Genomic DNA, 18629 nt, shown 5'->3' with positions numbered 1-18629 from the left:
TGTGTTTTTTGAATTAATGCCAGTCTAGTTGGTGTCAGATGGAATCTCATCGTAGTTTTAATTTGCATTTCTCTAATGGCTAATGATCAAGAGCATTTTCTCATGTATCTGTTGGCTGCCTGAATATCTTCCTTAGTGAAATGTGTGTTCATATCCTTTGCCCACTTCTTGATTGGGTTGTTTGTCTTTTTGTGGTTGATTTTTGACAGAATCATATAGATTTTAGAGATGAGGCGCTGGTCTGAGATGTCATAGCTGAATACTCTTTCCCAGTCTGTAGGTGGTCTTTTTACTCTTTTGGTGAAGTCTTTAGATGAGCATAGGTGTTTGATTTTTAGGAGCTCCCAGTTATCTGGTTTCTCTTCATCATTTTTGGTAATGTTTTGTATTCTGTTTATGCCCTGTATTAGGGCTCCTAGGGTAGATCCTATTTTTTCTTCCATGATTTTTATCGTTTTAGTCTTTATGTTTAGGTCTTTGATCCACTTGGAGTTAGTTTTTGTGCATGGTGTGAGGTATGGGTCCTGTTTCATTCTTTTGCAAATGGATATCCAGGTATGCCAGCACCATTTGTTAAAAAGACTATTATTTCCCCAATTGACTGACACTGGTCCTTTGTCAAATATCAGCTGCTCATACATGGATGGATTTATATCTGGATTCTCAATTCTGTTCCATTGGTCTGTGTGCCTGTTGTTGTACCAGTACCAGGCTGTTTTGACTACTGTAGCTATATAATAGGTTCTGAGGCCTCCCACTTTCTTCTTCTTTTTCAGTAATGTTTTGCTTATCTGGGGGTTCTTTCCCTTCCATATGAAATTGGTGATTTGTTTCTCTATTCCCTTAAAGTATGACATTGGTATTTGGATTGGAAGTGTGTTGTATGTATAAATGGCTTTTGGTAGAATAGACATTTTTACTATGTTAAGTCTTCCTATCCATGAGCAGGGTATGTTTTTCCATTTAAGTGTGTCCTTTTGAATTTCTTGTAGCAGAGTTTTATAGTTTTCTTTGTATAGGTCTTTTACATCCTTGGTAAGATTTATTCCTAAGTATTTTATCTTCTTGGGGGCTACTGTGAACGGTATTGATTTGGTTATTTCCTCTTCGGTGTTCTTTTTGTTGATGTAGAGGAATCCAAGTGATTTTTGTATGTTTATTTTATATCCTGAGACTCTTCCAAACTCTTCTATTAGTTTCAGTAGTTTTCTGGAGGATTGCTTAGGGTTTTCCATGTATACGATCATGTCATCTGCAAATAGTGATAGCTTTACTTCTTCCTTACCAATCTGGATACCCTTTATTTCTTTGTCTAGCCTAATTGCCCTGGCTAGGACTTCAAGTACGATGTTGAATAAGAGCGGTGATAAAGGGCATCCTTGTCTGGTTGCTGTTCTCAAGGGAAATGCTTTCAGGTTCTCTCCATTTAGAGTGATATTGGCCGTTGGCTTTGCATAGATGCCCTTTATTATGTTGAGGAATTTTCCTTCAATTCCTATTTTGGTGAGAGTTTTTATCATAAATGGGTGTTGGACTTTGTCAAATGCCTTTTCTGCATCAATTGATAAGATCATGTGGTTTTTGTCTTTTATTTATGTGATGGATTACATTAATGGTTTTTCTGATATTAAACCAGCCTTGCATACCTGGTATAAATCCCACTTGATCAGGGTGAATTATTTTTTTGATGTGTTGTTGGATTCTATTGGCTAGAATTTTGTTAAGGATTTTTGCATCTATGTTCATGAGGGATATAGGTCTAAAATTTTCTTTTTTTGTAATGTCTTTACCTGGTTTTGGTATCAGGGAGATGGTAGCTTCATAGAATGAGTTGGGTAGTATTCCGTCTTTTTCTATACTTTGAAATACCTTCAATAGTAATGGTGTTAAGTCTTCTCTGAAGGTTTGGTAGAACTCTGCAGTGAAGCCATCTGGGCCAGGACTTTTTTTTGTTGGGAGTTTTTTCATTACCGTTTCAATCTCTTTTTTTGTTATGGGTCTATTTAGTTGTTCTACTTCTGAATGTGTTAGTTTAGGTAAGTAGTATTGTTCCAAGAATTTATCCATTTCTTCTAGGTTTTCAAATTTGTTAGAGTACAATTTTATGTAGTAATCTGATATGATTCTTTTGATTTCATTTGGTTCTGTTGTGATGTGGTCCTTCTCGTTTCTTATTCGGGTTATTTGTTTCTTTTCCTGTTTTTCTTTAGTCAGTCTAGCCAATGGTTTATCAATTTTGTTAATTTTTTCAAAGAACCAGCTTTTGGCTTTGTTAATTCTTTCAATTGTTTTTCTGTTCTCTAATTCATTTAGTTCAGCTCTAATTTTTATTATTTGTTTTCTTCTGGTGCCTGATGGATTCTTTTGTTGCTCACTTTCTATTTGTTCAAGTTGTCGGGACAGTTCTCTGATTTTGGCTCTTCTTTTTGTATGTGTGCATTTATCGATATAAATTGGCCTCTGAGCACTGCTTTTGCTGTGTCCCAGAGTTTTTCATAGGAAGTATTTTCATTCTCGTTGCTTTCTAAGAATTTCCTTATTCCCTCCTTGATGTCTTCTATAACCCAGTCTTTTTTCAGGAGGGTATTGTTCATTTTCCAAGGATTTGATTTCTTTTCCCTAGTTTTTCTGTTATTGATTTCTAGCTTCATTGCCTTGTGGTCTGAGAAGATGCTTTGTAATATTTCGATGTTTTGGATTCTGGAAAGATTTGTTTTATGCCCTAATATGTGGTCTATTCTAGAGAATGTTCCATGTGCGCTAGAAAAAAAAGTATATTTTGCAGCAGTTGGGTGGAGAGTTCTGTATAAGTCAATGAGGTCAAGTTGGTTGATTGTTGTAAGTAGGTCTTCCGTGTCTCTATTGAGCTTCTTACTGGATGTCCTGTCCTTCTCCGAAAGTGGTGTGTTGAAGTCTCCTACTATATATGTGGAGGTGTCTATCTCACTTTTCAATTCTGTTAAAATTTGATTTATGTATCTTGCAGCCCTGTCATTAGGTGCGTAAATATTTAATATGGTTATGTCTTCCTGATCAATTGTCCCTTTTATCATTATATAGTGTCCTTCTTTATCCTTTGTGGCGAATTTAAGTCTAAAGTCTATTTTGTCAGAAATTAATATTGCTACTCCTCTTCTTTTTTGCTTATTGTTTGCTTGATATATTTTTTTCCATCCTTTGAGTTTTAGTTTGTTTGTGTCTCTAAGTCTAAGGTGTGTCTCTTGTAGGCAGCATATAGATGGATCGTGTTTTTTTATCCAGTCCGTGACTCTCTGTCTCTTTATTGGTGCATTTAGTCCATTTACATTCAGCGTAATTATAGATAAGTAAGTTTTTAGTGCTGTCATTTTGATGCCTTTTCATGTGTGTTGTTGGCCATTTCATTTTTCCACATGCTTTTTTGTGCTGAGACGTTTTTCTTAGCAGCTTGTGAGATCCTCATTTTCATAATGTTTAACTTTGTGTTTATTGAGTCGTTACGTTTTTCTTGGCTTTTTACTTGAGTTATGGAATTGATATTCCTTTTTGTGGTTACCTTTTTATTTACCCCTATTTTTCTAAGTAAAAACCTAACTTGTATCCTTCTATTTCGCCTTGTATCACTCTCCATCTGGCAGTTCAATGCCTCCTATATTTAGTCCCTCTTTTTGATTATTTTGATCGTTTATCTATTGATTTCCATGATTTCCTGTTGTGTGTATTATTTTGTTTATTTATTTATTTTTTAGAATTAGTCTTAATTTGTTTGTTTTTGTGCTTTCCCTGTTTGAGTTGCGTTGATATCAGGACGTTCTGTTTTGTGACCTTGTATTGTGCTGGTACCTGATATTATTGGTCATCCGGCCAAACAATCTCCTTTAGCATTTCTTGCAGTCTTGGTTTAGTTTTTGCAAATTCTCTAAACTTGTGTTTATCTGTAAATATCTTAATTTCTCCTTCATATTTCAGAGAGAGTTTTGCTGGATATATGATCCTTGATTGGCAGTTTTTCTCGTTTAGTGCTCTGTATATGTCGTCCCATTCCCTTCTTGCCTGCATGGTTTCTGCTGAGTAGTCTGAACTTATTCTTATTGATTCTCCCTTGAAGGAAACCTTTCTTTTCTCCCTGGCTGCTTTTAAAATTTTCTGTTTGTCTTTGGTTTTGGCAAGTTTGATGATGATATGTCTTGGTGTTTTTCTTTTTGGATCAATCTTAAATGGGGTTCGATGAGCATCTTGGATAGATATCCTTTCTTCTTTCATGATGTCAGGGAAGTTTTGTGTCAGGAGTTCTTCAACTATTTTCTCTGTGTTTTCTGTCCCCCCTCCCTGTTCTGGGACTCCAATCACTCGCAAGTTATCCTTCTTGATAGAGTCCCACATGATTCTTAGGGTTTCTTCATTTTTTTTAATTCTTTTATCTGATTTTTTTTCAGCTATGTTGGTGTTGTTTCCCTGGTCCTCCAGAAGTCCCAGTCTACATTCTAATTGCTCGAGTCTGCTCCTCTGACTTTCTATTGCGTTGTCAAATTCTGTAATTTTATTGTTAATCTTTTGGATTTCTACATGCTGTCTCTCTATGGATTCTTGCAACTTGTTAATTTTTCCACTATGTTCTTGAATAATCTTTTTGAGTTCTTCAACAGTTTTATCAGTGTGTTCCTTGGCTTTTTCTGCATTTATCCTAATTTCATTTGTGATATCTTTAAGCATTCTGTAAATTAGTTTTTTATATTCTGTATCTGATAATTCCAGGATTGTATCTTCATTTGGGAAAGATTTTGATTCTTTTGTTTGGGGGGTTGGAGAAGCTGTCATGGTCTGTTTCTTTATGTGGTTTGATATGGACTGCTGTCTCCGAGCCATCATTGGGAAACTAGATTTTCCAAGTAGTCAGCTGGTGCGCTGGCTCCTAGTTCTGAAAACAGTCGCTGTCTGCCCGTGTTTGTTCGTTTTCCGTCTCTAAGTCTGTGCTTGTTGTTCAGAGTTCGTAGATTGTTATGTATGTGATCGATTCCCTTGTTTTTCCGAGTCTTTGTTGCAAGAGGGATCCGCGGTAGCGTCCACCTAGTCCGCCATCTTGGCCCCCGCCCCAGTACTTCATTCTTAATTGCTGTGTAGTATTCTATTGCTAGTTTACTTATCCATTCCCCATTTGAGGAGCATCTGGGTTGTTGACAGTTTTTTAATAGAGCTGCTTTAAGTATTTATGTACTGGTTTTTGAGTGAACATGTGTTTTTACTTCACTTGGGTAAATACATAGGAGCGAGATTGCTAGGTGATACGACAAGCGCATGTTTAATTTTATTTAAAAATCTGACGGTTTTTCATAGTGGCTGTACCATTTTGTATTCCCACCAGCAATATCTGAAAGTTCCAGTTGTTCTGCATCCTTGCCAACTTTGGTATTGTTAGTAATTCTTCCACTTGATACAGAATTTTGGGTTGATATTTGTTTTTCTTCAGCACTTGAAAGGCTTTATGACACTTCCTTTTTACCTCCATTATTTCTAATGAGAAATCCACATTAATTCAAATACTTGTTCCTCTATTACTAATGCATTCCTTTCCTCTGATTTAAGGTTTTTTCTTTAGTTTTCAGCAGTTTAATTCTGTGTCAACGCACGGATTTCTTTGGGTTTGCTCTCTTTGGGTTCACCAAGGTTCTTGGAACTATAGTTTTCCATCTTCCCCTAAGTTTGGGAAGTTTTCAGTTATGTCTTCATATATTTTTTCTGAACAGCATTTTTTGTTTTCTCCATCTGGATCTCCAGTGACAAAAATATTAGAACTTTTGGTATTGTCCCCCAGGTCTTGAGGCTCTCTTGATTTTTTTTTTTTTTCTTCCAATCTTTTTTTGTTGTTGTTGATCAGCTTAGATACTTTGTGTGGGTTTATATTTAAGTTTTCTGACTCTTCTGTCAGTTTTGTTCTGCTTTTGAGCCTATCCAGTGAAGCCTTTTATTTCAGTTGTCTTACTTTTTAGTTCTAAAATACTCATGTTTTATAATTTGTGTTTCTTTGATGAGTCTTTATTTTTCCATTTGTCTCAGTGGCACCTAACAACAAGTTATTCCATTGAGTAGGTTTAACAATAGCAAACTAAGCTTTGCCCAACGTGAGCCAATAAACAACATTGTAATAAATGGAGAAAAAATTGAAGTTGTCAACAGTTTCATTTTACTTGGATCTGTAATCAACGTCCGTAGAAGCAACAGTCAAGGAATCAAATGACATATTTGCAAATGGAAAATTTGCTGCAAAAGACCTCTAATTTTTTTTTAATTGTTGTAAAAATATATGTGTAACATTTAAAAAAGCAAAGATGTCACTTTGATGACTGTGTGGACCTACCCTAGCCATGGTCTTTTCAGTTGCCTCGTGTATGCCGAAAGCTGGACAAGAAAAAGGAAGACAGAAGAAAAATTGATGCACTTAAGTTGTGGTGTAGGTGAAGAATACTGGATATACCATGGACTGCCAGAAGAACAAGGAACCTGGGTGGAGCAGTGAGTGGTTAAGAGCTCAGCTGCTAACCTTTAAGTTTGGTGGTTGTAACCCATCAGCTGCTCCACAGGAGAAAGATGCAGCTGTCTGCTTCCGTAAAGATTTACAGCTTTGGAAACCAAGTTCTACTCTGTCCTACGAGGTCGCCATGAGTTGGAATAGATTTGCTGGCAATGGGTTTGGTTTTTTTTTTTGGCCAGAAGAATGGACAAATCAGCCTTAGAAGAAATGCAACCAAGATGCTCCTTGGAAATGAGAATGCTGAGACTTGAAAGATCAGTCTCTGGAAGAAGATATCCTGTTTGGTACAGAGGGTTAGCAAAAAATGAGGGAAACCCGTAATGAGATAGATTGATGCAGTAGCCACAGTAGTGTACTCAAACACACCAACGATCATGAGGATGGTGCAGGACTGGGCAGCATGTCGTTCTGTTATACGTAAGGTTGCTATGACTTGGAGTTGACTTGATGACAGCTAACAACAACTAAGCTTTTACCGTGGAGTTCAAGATTTATTTCTGTTTTTTTCCCCAGTGTAATATTTTAATGCATCTAGCACTTCCTTTTTTGGGGTCATTTCTTTTAAGAATATATCCTACAAATATTGCTATTGGTAACACATTTGCTGAAGTCTAGGCATTTTTATGGAAATTTGTGCTATATAATTTGGATTAAAACATGCCATTATATGGGTTTAATTAAATTATTGAAGTAATTAAGCACTTATTTACCTCAGTAATAAGGCCTTGTGGTGGTGCAGTGGTTAAGCACTGGCTGCTAACCAAAGGAAGGATTGGCAGTTGGAACTCACCGGCTGCTCCAGGGGAGAAAGATGTGGCAACCTGCTTCCATAAAGATTGACAGCCTTGGAAACCGTATGGTGCAGTCCTGCTCTGTCCTGTAGGGTTGCTATGAGTCTGAATCAACTGGACAGCGATAGGTTTGGTTTAGTTTGGGTTATTGTTAGTATCATTTCTCCTAGAAACATCCCCATTGTAGACAAGGGAAGGGCTTTTATTCCTTTATACCAGGGCATCAGACCAATTCCTTATGGTTGAAACCCCTGCTGAGAATTTGCATTTCTGACAAGTTTCTTGCTGAAAATTTGCATTTCTAACAAGTACCCAGGAAATTATACATAAGAATCACCTGGGGATCTTGTTAAACTATAAATGCTGATTCAGTATACCTGGGGTAGAAATGCAAATTTTCAGCAGGGAACTTGAGAAATGCAAATTCTCAGCAGAAATTAGAACCTGGAACCAATGGGTTTGAAAAAAAAAATTAAAAAAATTTTTTTTTCGCTACCTTATTCACAATTTTTTGACTATTTTTGTTTTTGCCCTAGGCATGCTTTCAGGATGAGGTCAAATGCTTTGCCTTAGTTTACCAGGCAGTACAAGGAGAGGTCTCTTTACCTTTTTGTTTTATTTAAATTTTATTGTGCTTTCTGTGAAAGTTTGCAGTGTCAATTAGTTTCTTATTCAGAAATTTATACACAAATTGTTTTGTGATATTGGTTGCAATTGCCTAACGTGTCAGCACTCTCCTCCTTTCTATTCCGGTTGCTCGTGTCGATTCATCACGGTTTCCTGCCCTCCTGTTGTCTTTACTTATTGACCTTCATTTCTACCACTTTCCTCTTCATATTCCACTTTGCAATATCTTGCATATAATTTGTAAGCTACATTTCAGATTCCTTCTTTAGAATCGATTCTCAAAAGTGGTGTTGTAGGGTCAAATACAGTGAATGAGGTTCTTGATATAAATTGGTGAATTAATCCAACCATCAGTATATGGGACTACATATTTTCATGACAGACTGATCAGTCTGCTTCTGCTTAAGAGATTGATAGTTTTCAGTTTTTCACCAGACCGTTTTATAAACATGTAATATCCATGTAGAAAGTTCTTAGAGGCTAAAAGAAAAGAACAAGAAAGAGAGAAATAAAAAGCCTTGTATTTCCTTGCACTGAGAATGTAGTTAATCTACCTGGATAAATGGAACATAAAAGAAAAATTAAAGTAGAGAAAGTAGCAGGAACAAATGCAAAATTTCCTTGGAGTTATTCAGTTTATATGTAATGAATGTGGAAACCCTGGTGGCGTAGTGGTTAAGTGTTACGGCTGCTAGCCAAGAGGTCAGCAGTTCGAATCCACCAGGCGCTCCTTGGAAACTCTTATCGGGGCAGTTCTACTCTGTCCTATAGGGTCACTACGAGTTGGGATCAACTTGATGGCAGTGGATTTGGTTTTTGGTTTGGGTAGTGAATGTGACCTTGAAAAGTTGTGTCCCCAAGTGTTGTAAATCAAATCCCGTTTTAAGTGCACTATGAGCCCATTTAAGGAATTCCTATAATGAGGTCTTTTGGAAAGTGGAAAAAATGTTCTTTCATAGTTTGGTGATGAGTAAATTATAGTTTATTTGTTTCATAAATCCAAATTTTGTTCCCTTATTTAATATGAATATTTTATTTGTGCATAAATGAACCCCATGATATGATGGCGCCTGGAGATACATCAGTGAATAAGTTGCACATTGAACTGCTTTCATGAGATTACATCTGTGTAATATAACTTAAAAAGAGTTGGTTTTATGAATTGCTATCTTTTCCTCATTGAACAGTTTGAGAAGTATAGGGAATTCTTCGCTTCAAAATTTAATGTCCAGGAATACACCCTTGTGACAGTGTTTGACATTTCATCATACAAAAGTTTTTCCTTTACCTTTTACATTTTTTAAAAAGAGAACTAGGAGGGAGGTAGAAAGGCTTGGCTAGAAGAAGGAGAGGAGGAGTTATTAGGGCATAAGCAGAGACAAAGGTGCACAGTGATTAGGAAGAGAGTTAGAGGCATTGAGAGAACAATTGTAAGTTTATTCTTAAATTGTTTTGGACAAGGTAGGTTTTAAATACAAATCATTAATTAACTTCCCAGAAAATGATGAATTCAGTTTTCTTCTCATAAATTGGATGCAATTTACTTTGGATACTTTTGTTAGGAGAACAAAAAGTTGTACTTAAATAATATTGACTTTTCCTAAATTTTCACTTTTGGAATTTTTTTTTAAATTATCCGTTAGGTGAAAGTTTACAATTCAAGTCAGTGTCTCAAACAAAGGCATATAAATGCATTGTTATGTGACCCTAGTTGATCTCCCTGTAATGTGACAGCACACTCGTCTTCTCCGCCTTGTATTTCCCATGCCCGTTCAGCCAGCTCCTGGCCCCCCTTGCCTTTTCATCTCGCCTCTGGACAGGAGCTGCCCACATAGTCTCATGTGTCTACTTGAGCCAAGAAGCACACTTCTCACCAGTATCATTTTATGTCTTATACTCCAGTCTAATCTTTGTCTGAAGAGTTGACTTTGAGAACGGTTTTAGTTTTGGGCTAACAGAGAGTCCAGGGGCCATGTCCTCTGGGGTCTCTCCAGTCTCATTCAGACCATTAAGTCTGATCTTTTTAACTAGAATTTGAGTTCTGCATTCCACTTCCCTGCTTCATCAGGGATTCTCTGTTGTGTTCCCTGTCAGGGTGGTCATTGGTGGTAGTTGGGCACCACCTAGTTCTTCTGGTCTCAGGCTGATGGAGTCTCTGGTTTATGTGGCTCTTTCTGTCTCTTGGGCTTGTATTTTCCTTGTGTCTTTGGTGTTCTTCATTCTCCTTTGCTCCAGGTGGGTTGAGACCAATTGATGTATCCTAGATGGCTGCTTGCTAGCTTTTAAGACCCCAGACGCTACTCACCAAAGTGGGATGCAGAATGTTTTCTTTATACATTTTGTTATGCCACTTGACCTAGATGTTCTCTGAGACCATGGTCCCCAGACTCCTGCTCCTGCTACTCTGTCCCTCAAAGTGTTTGGTTATATTCAGGAAACTTCTTAGCTTTCATGTTAGTCCAGGTGTGCTGACTTCCCTTGTATTGTGTGTTGTCTTTCCCTTCACCTAAGATAATTCTTGTCTACTATCTAGTTAGTGAATACCCCTCTCCCTCTCTCTCCACCCTTGTAACCATCAAAGAATGTTTCCTTCAGTGTTTAAACATTTTCTGGAGTTCTTATAATAGTGGTCTCATACAATATTTGTCCTTTTGCAACAACTGGCTTATTTCATTCAGCATAATGCCTTCCAGATTCCTCCGTGTTATGTTTCACGGATTCATCATTGTTCTTTATTCTTGTGTAGTAAACCATTGTGTGAATGTACCATAATTTTTCCATTCATCTGTTGATGGGCACCTTGGTTGCTTCCATCTTTTTGCTATTACAAACAGTGCTGCAGTGAACATGGGTGTGCATATATCTATTTGTGTGAGGGCTATTATTTCTCTAGGATATATTCCAAGGAGTGGGATATCTGGATCGTATGGTAGTTCTATTTCTAGCTCTTTAAGGAAGCGCCAAATCGATTTCCAAAATGATTGTACCATTTGACATTCCCACCAGTAGTGTATAAGTGTTCCAGTTTCTGCACAACCTCTCCAACATTTCTTATTTTGTGTTTTGGGATTAATGCTAGCCTCTTTGGGGTAAGATGGAATCTCATTGTAGTTTTGATTTGCATTTCTCTAATGGCTAGTGATTGTGAGCATTTCCTCATGTATCAGCTGCTCTTGAATATCTTCTTCGGTGAAGTGCCTGTTTGTATCCTTTGCCCATTTTTTATTTGGGTTCACTTTTGGAATTTTATAAGTAATCTTTAAAGCCTTAGTTTGTGATTGCAAATTGTAAAGGTAATTTGCAAAAGTTATTCGTACCACAGTTGTTTTTCATGAAAGTTTAAAGTTTTTAAGTTTGAGAAGTTTTACTAGGGTAAAATTGCTTTCTTTTTAACTTCTCTGACAAGTTAAAAAAAAAAGGAAGAAGCAAGGTACGAAAGTTGGGGAGCTGTTGATAATTTCAGTTTTGGTGTTTTGATGGAAACTTGTGAATTTTTAGATAATTACGTACCCATAGGTAATTATTCAAAAATGTTTCCAGAGTAATATTTTTAGAAAATGTTGGTTCACTTATTATTTTAGATCAATATTAAATCTCTCATTTAATTACTGTGGATGATTGCATGATGACTATAAGAAATTCTGTAAAAATACTTTTAATCAGTCTTAGAACCTAGATTCCAAATGTGACCTTTACCAGAGGGTATGACCTCAAAATAATTTTATGGAATTTGGCATTGGTTGCTTGTTACTTGGCACAGATTATTTAAGCTCATTCTTTTTATGTAATAAAACATTTGCCATTAAAAATTTTTTTTTCATGTACTTAATCTCATTCTTGTGAATGGAATAGGCCACTTTGTGATAGTTGGACAAAAAGGGTGTAGTTCTTACTTCCCCTGTGCGTATTTCTATTCACCTTTTCATGTACATGATAAAACTTCATCAAGAAATTTAGAGGTTAAGATCCTTTTAAGGCTATCCATACTAGAAAGACGTCAGGGTTGTCAGGGACCTTAAAAGTTAATTATGTATCCTATTTCTTGACTCCCTTTTCAATATCTATATACTTTCTTCTTGAATGCTTATTGCCTCTGGAGGTGATTGAAAATGTTTATTATAAATCCCTACTTGAATTAATGGAGAGGTGGAACTTCATTGGTAAATTACTTCATTTCCTTGGGTTAATTTTCATAGTTTTCTGAATTAGCCTCAAACTTATTTAAAGGTGGTACCTGTTTGTTAAGAATATTTGTGTAGCTCCAAACTTAACGCATCGTTGTCTCTCTCTTAGGAAATATGAAAATATTTTAAGCAATTACTTCTTGAACTCTTTACTGTAGAGCTTTTCACATACGTAGTCTTCTTCCATCAGAAACTCCATAAAATAATATTTGTATTTCCTGGAAACTTAAGTTTTCCAGATATCCTGGGTTTCTAACTAGGTAGTTACTCATTATTTTTCAAATGTATTTTTTAGTATGAGTTTGGTTGCTAACCAAGACTTACCTTATCTATTGTGGGGATTAATATTTTGAATAACCTTCAAATACTTTTTAGTCTATGGAATGGAAACACTGTTCCAGGTTTAAATGTGCTAATTAAAAATGTTTTGAATTATTAGCTGTGTAATTTTAAAACTTACAGTATATAATAGTAAATTAAAAAAAATTTTTTTTTATCTTTTAGGCGAGGGTTAAATCCACCGCACAGGGTGAAATCCATCTCCATGACAACGTTCACACAACAGGAAATTGAATTTCTGCAGAAACATGGAAATGAAGTAAGTGTTTTTACAATTTTCAACTTTTTTGCTGGCAGTCATTTTAATAAGATTTAAGTTGTTTAGTTAGAATGTTGAGTTTTACTGTAAAAAAAGTTATTTTTATATTCTGGAATTAATATCTACTGTAGTTTTTTTTTTTTTATAGTCTTTACCTTACCGTGGGGTGAAATGTGTATTTAAAATTCATCAGTGTTGAATGTAAAAGGCATTTTGGGAGGACATCTAGGTAATGGAGTAACTGTACTCTTGTGCTTTAAAAGACCAAAAAATAAAAAAGGAAGAGCATTAGCTTTATGGTACTGTATTAAACTTCTTTTAAGCTGTTAATGTGAACAGCTTTTACTGGAGTGTCCCTCCTTCTTTCCTCTATGCTGAATTTTAAACTTTGGATATATATGTGATACTTAATGTACAGAAGGTGCTTGGTAGGGTTAGTAGTTCTGTGGCTCTGCATGATGGCTAGTTAGAACCAGGTAACAGTAAAGATCTGGAGGGGAGCCTTTTCCTTCTACTCTGCTTTCATGGGCTTTCAGTTACCTTTTTTTTTTTTTTTAAGCCGTACGTTTTGCTATGAGTAAGAGTGGTGATTTCATTTATTTTATTGTTTAAATTTATGGTATCATGTTAGTTGCCATCGTGTTTGTCAGTTGTATATGTGAGAGGTGCTTTAACAACTAAAATGTGGTATATTTTTTTCTGGACGTAAGTAAATCCTGGCTGCTTCCCTCACCCTTCACAGGTAGGCCTTGGCTCCGACTGATACCCTCTCATCTCTGAGGGCAGCTCACATTAGTTTGCACAGTCATTGGAGCTTCCTAGTGGCGCAAAGAAAAGACACCCAAATGCACTTTGATCTGTTTTCAACTCTTAACAATGCAGAATTGTCAGGTGTGTGCACTGCCTGGGTGTGTGTATGCGTGTTATTGCTTCCTTAACTTCTGCTGTATTTGTTTTAAAGCCAAGATCGTACTCAGTGTATTTCAGAATGCTTAAATAAATGGAGGTAAAAAGACTTGGCTCTCTTTAACACACCCGTATTCTGTCCCTTAGTCTTCTCATCCTAGCGTCCATGCATTGGAGAAGTACATCCCAGAAGTACTAGTATGTCAGGATCCTTTAGCAGTAAAGAAATGGAGACATATAAAATACTCTTAGATTTCCTAAAGAAGTTTTTTTTTTTTTTAAGGATTGATTACACGGGTCTTATCCTTGTAATTGGAAACCCTGGTGGCGTAGTGGTTAAGAGCTGTGGCTGCTAACTAAAAGGTCGGCGGTTTGAATCCACCAGGCCCTCCTTGGAAACTCTATGGGGCAGTTCTACTCTGTCCTGTAGGGTCGCTATGAGTCGGAATCGACTCGACAGCAGTGAGTTTGGTTTTGGTTTTTTTGGTTATCTTTGTAATTAATGAATAATCTGTGGGAATGATACTTTTAGACCATGTGAATATCCTTGATTCTATAGTCCTTCACCGAGTGAAAGTGAGAGATTCTTCAATGAGCCTTGCCTGGATCAGTTACTACAGTGATATTTGTAATATCTAACATTTCAAATAGTAAATTCAAAGCAGTTAAAAAAAAAATTAGGAATGAAATACATGTGCCACTATAACATTATGTAAAATCTGTTACATATAAGCATATATGTATAGTTTATTGTAAAAAATACAGAACTTTTAAAAGGATAAGAAATAAAAATAAGCTGTAGTTTTTTCTTTTTGCAACACAGTGGATCATCTTGTACACTCACTTTGGAGACCAGAGTTCTTCATTACTGGTTCTTATGTTTAAGTGTGTGTGATAGTCACTTGAAGTGCTTGTTTAAGTGTTCATTCTTACTCCTCAGTTGGTCAGTAGTAGGACCCAAAATTGCATTTTTAATAGGCATTCTTAGATGATTTTGATGTAGATAGTCTGTGTACTGCATTTGGGGTTGGCACTTCTGAGGTTATATAATCTGTGAAAAGTAATAAATTGTTTTTTTGAGCTATCAAGTTAATTCTGACTCATAGCGACCCTATAGGATAGAGTAAAACTGCCCCATAGGGTTTCCAAGGTTTAATCTTTTTTTTTTTTTATTGTGCTTTAAGTGAAAGTTTAGAAATCAAGTCAGTCTCTCATTCAAAAACTCATACACACCTTGGTATGTACTTCTATCTGCTCTCTCCCTAATGAGACAGCACGCACCTCCTGTCTACCCTGTATTCCCCGTGGCCATTCAACTAGCTCCTGTCCCCCTCTGCCTTCTCATCTCGCCTCCAGACAGAGCTGCCCACATAGTCTCATGTGTCTATTTGAGCCAAGAAGCTCACTCCTCACCAGTATCATTTTCTATCTTATAGTCCAGTCCAACCCCTGTCTGGAGAGTTGGCTTCGGGAATGGTTCCAGTCTTGGGCTAACAGAAGGTCCGTGACCATGACCTCTGGGGTCCTTTTAGTCTGTGTCAGACCATTAAGTCCGGTCTTTTTACAGTAATTTGAGGTCTGCATTCTACTGTTCTCCTGCTCCATCAGGGATTTTCTGTGGTGTTCCCTGTCAGGGCAGTCATCAGTGATAGCCAGGCACCATCTAGTTCTTTTGGTCTCAGTCTGATGGAGTTTCTGCCCTTTCTGTCTCTTGGGCTCATATTTACCTTGAGTCTTTGGTGTTCTTCATTCTGCTTTGCTCCAGGTGGGTTGAGACCAATCGATGTATCTTAGATGGCCACTTGCTAGCTTTTAAGACCCCAGATGCCACTCACCAAAGTGGGATGCAGGACATTTTAATAGTTTTTGCTATGCCAGTTGACCTAGATGTTCCCTGAAACCGTGGTCCCCAAACTCCTGTCCCTTCTACTCTGGCCCTCAAAGCGTTTAGTTGTATTCAGGAAACTTCTTTGCTTTTGGTTTAGTCCAGTGGTGCTCACTTCCCTTGTACTGTGTGCTGTCTTTTCCTTCACCTAAAATCATTCTTGCGTACTATATAATTAGTGAATACTCCTCTTCCTCCCTCCGCACTCTTGCAGCCAAGGTTGTAATCTTTATGGAAGCAGACTGCCACGTCTTTCTCGTGTGGAGCAGCTGGTGGGTTTGAACCGCTGACCTTGTGGTTAGCAGATGAGCGCTTAACCGCTGCACCACCAGGATCCCTTTTTTGAATGATAGCCATTTTCATTTCATAAGAAAGTCCTATCACTTCCTCAAAAGGAAATACTACCCCAGTTGGACTATCTTGGTTGTATATCTTTAATATCATCCTTAATAGACATAAAATAAGTTACCAAAATCCATACCAAAGCCAGTGCTATTCAGTTTGTTCCAACTCATAGTGACCCTATAGAATGGAGTAGAGCTGTCCCATAGGGTGTCCAAGGAGCAACTGGTAGATTCAAACTGCTGACCTTTTGGTTAGCAGCCTAACTCTTAACCACTGTACCACCAGGGCTCCTAAAAGAAGTTAAGTGTTAAGATTTTATTAGTTTCAGTCTCTCTTTTATCCACAGAAGATACATGCAAGCATTTTGCAGCCTGCCTCTCTTTCTAGCAGTTTGATAGTAGTATCTTCAACTTACTTGCCTACTTGTGATGCCTGTGTGCTTTTGGTTCTAAAGTGTAAATTCAAGGCTATGACATTTTTTTTAATAAATGATTTAGAGGAGTGAGCACACTTCAGGGTCTCCAGATTTTGCCAGTGACAATTCTGAAATGACTCGATGGCAATGTTTTTTTTTTTTTTTTATTCTGAATAGTCAGAATCCAAACTGATGTAGGTACAAATGCAGGAAAATCTCAAGGTAGTTGAAAGGGTAAAATCTGGCAGAAGGTTTTTAGTGACAGTAAGTATAGAGTAATATGATGTTTACTGATTAAACACAATTTGACCTTTTTTTAATAAAATCTGAGATTAATCTGTTTAAATTATTTGTATAAAATTTAGGATTAGGCTAGCAGTACAAACTGAAAGTATTTTCTTAGAATGTTGGTTGAGTATGCAAAATTTTGGAAATCAGTGTGGAGTCAGAAATAAAGTAAGGAATATTATCCTGTTCTTAGATTTGAAATGTAATGACAGTAGGTAACGCCAGAGTAGCAGATCTGGTAAGGTGACAGTCCACTGGAGAAGTAAGTACACCTACTCCTCACTTATTGATACTCTCATTATCCGATACTTTGCATTTATGAAAAAAACCTGCTATCCAACTATTTTGTACATTAATGATGTATGTCTGTCAGTAGTTAATGCTGAGATGCAAGGCTAGAGTAATGCTGGCTATGATGGTTAAAGTTTTGTGTCACCTTGGCTGGGCTGCGATTCTGTTATTTAGCAATTATGTAATAATGTAATTTGGAGGTTACATCATGATGTAATTTGTCCATTGTGTAATGATGTAGTAATCCTCCCTTTTCGCATAATGCCAATTTCTACGTAATGACCTGGTCTTTGGGACCTAACCATGTTGATAAGTGACTAGGGGGTATGAAAAACATAAACGAGTTAGTGGATGAGGCTAGGTAGAGATTGGTCCAAAAATACTAATACCGAAGGCACGTTTTTAAAGACTAACATCAAAGTAAATTTAGACTATATAAAAGGAAATTCTTGATTTTAGAGAACTCATTGTATCAATAAGTAGAAAGAAAATATAACATTAGAAATGACTAGAACAGATTTCATGAATTTTCTTAAATCCTACAATGAGACATGCAATATGATGGACATTTACTGAGCACTCACCATCAACGTCACTGTGCTAGATGCTGTGGGTGCGGTTACAGAAGTGCCACACAGGCTTAGCCCGCAAAGAGCTCAAGTCCAGTAGGCCAGACAGATAGGTAACAAATAATTATAACAGGGTGTTCGAAAAATAATAATAAGTTTCAGAAGTAATACGGAAGAGAAACTCAATATTTTGGTGGATAGGAAAGAATCGAGCAGCCTCGCAGAAGGAGGTGAAACAGCTGCTGATTTCAGAAGGTGACTAGAACTTAACCTGGTAGGGAAAGTACAGTTATGCTAGAAAATATATAGCAATCTTTTCAATGACTTTTTTAAAAAAAATTTTTTATTGTGCTTTAAGTGAAAGTTTAGAAATCAAGTCAGTCTCTCACACAAAATTAATTTTTTTTCTTGTGGATTTTTAAAAAAATTTTATTGTGCTTTAAGTGAAATCACACAAAAATTTATGTACAACTTGCTATATACTCCTAGTTGCTCTCTCTCTAATGAGATGACACACTCTCTTGCTTCACCTTGTATTCCCGTGTCCATTCAGCCAGCTTCTGTGCCCCTGTACTTTCTCATCTCCCCTCCAGACAGGAGCTGCCCACATAGTCTCATGTGTCTGCTTCAGCCAAGTCCAGCCCAATCCCAGTCTGAAGAGTTGGCTTTGGGAGTGGTTCTGGTCTTGGACTAATAGAAGGTCTGGGGACCATGACCTCTGGGGTCCTTCTAGTCTCAGTCAGACCATTAAGTCTGGTCTTTTTATGAGAATTTGAGGTCTGCATTCCACTGCTCTCCTGCTCCATCAAGGATTCTCTGTTGTGTTCCTTGTCATGGCAGTCATTGGTTGAAGCTGGGCACCATCTAGTTCCTCTGGTCTCAGGCCAATGTAGTCTCTGACTTACGTGGCCCTTTCTGTCTCTTGGGCTCATAATTACCTTGTGTCTTTGGTGTTTTTCATTCTCCTTTGCTCCAGGTGGATTGAGACCAGTTGATGCGTCTTAGATGGCCGCATGCTGGCGTTTAAGACCCCAGATGCCACTCACCAGAGTGGGGTAAAGAATGTTTTCTTAATAGATTTTATTATGCCAGTTGACTTAGATGTCCCTTGAAACCATGGTCCCCAAACCTCCACCTCTACTACTCTGGCCTTTGAAGTGTTTGGTTGTATTTAGGTAACTTCTTTGGTTTAGTCCAGTTGTGCTGACCTCTCCTGTACTGT

The 18629-nt window shown here is 37.1% G+C and overlaps 1 protein-coding gene across 9 annotated transcripts in view; it reads left to right on the top strand.

Moving 5' to 3' along the window:
* AGFG1 (ArfGAP with FG repeats 1) overlaps positions 1–18629 on the top strand; it is a 94547-nt gene that overhangs the window by 17749 nt on the left and 58169 nt on the right. For all 9 annotated transcript variants that reach the window (XR_010322218.1, XR_010322217.1, XM_064286614.1 and 6 more), the window contains exon 2: positions 12615–12708. Coding sequence is in view for 7 of the 9 variants with exons in the window: in XM_064286614.1 (XP_064142684.1) it covers positions 12615–12708 (94 nt within the window). In the remaining 2 variants the exon portion in view is untranslated. The remainder of the gene's footprint in view (positions 1–12614; positions 12709–18629) is intronic.

Source organism: Loxodonta africana, chromosome 6 (assembly GCF_030014295.1).
Source record: "Loxodonta africana isolate mLoxAfr1 chromosome 6, mLoxAfr1.hap2, whole genome shotgun sequence".
NCBI classification, from domain to species: domain Eukaryota; kingdom Metazoa; phylum Chordata; class Mammalia; order Proboscidea; family Elephantidae; genus Loxodonta; species Loxodonta africana.
Note: the sequence above shows the minus strand (reverse complement) of the source record. Positions and strands in the feature narration are given on the sequence as shown.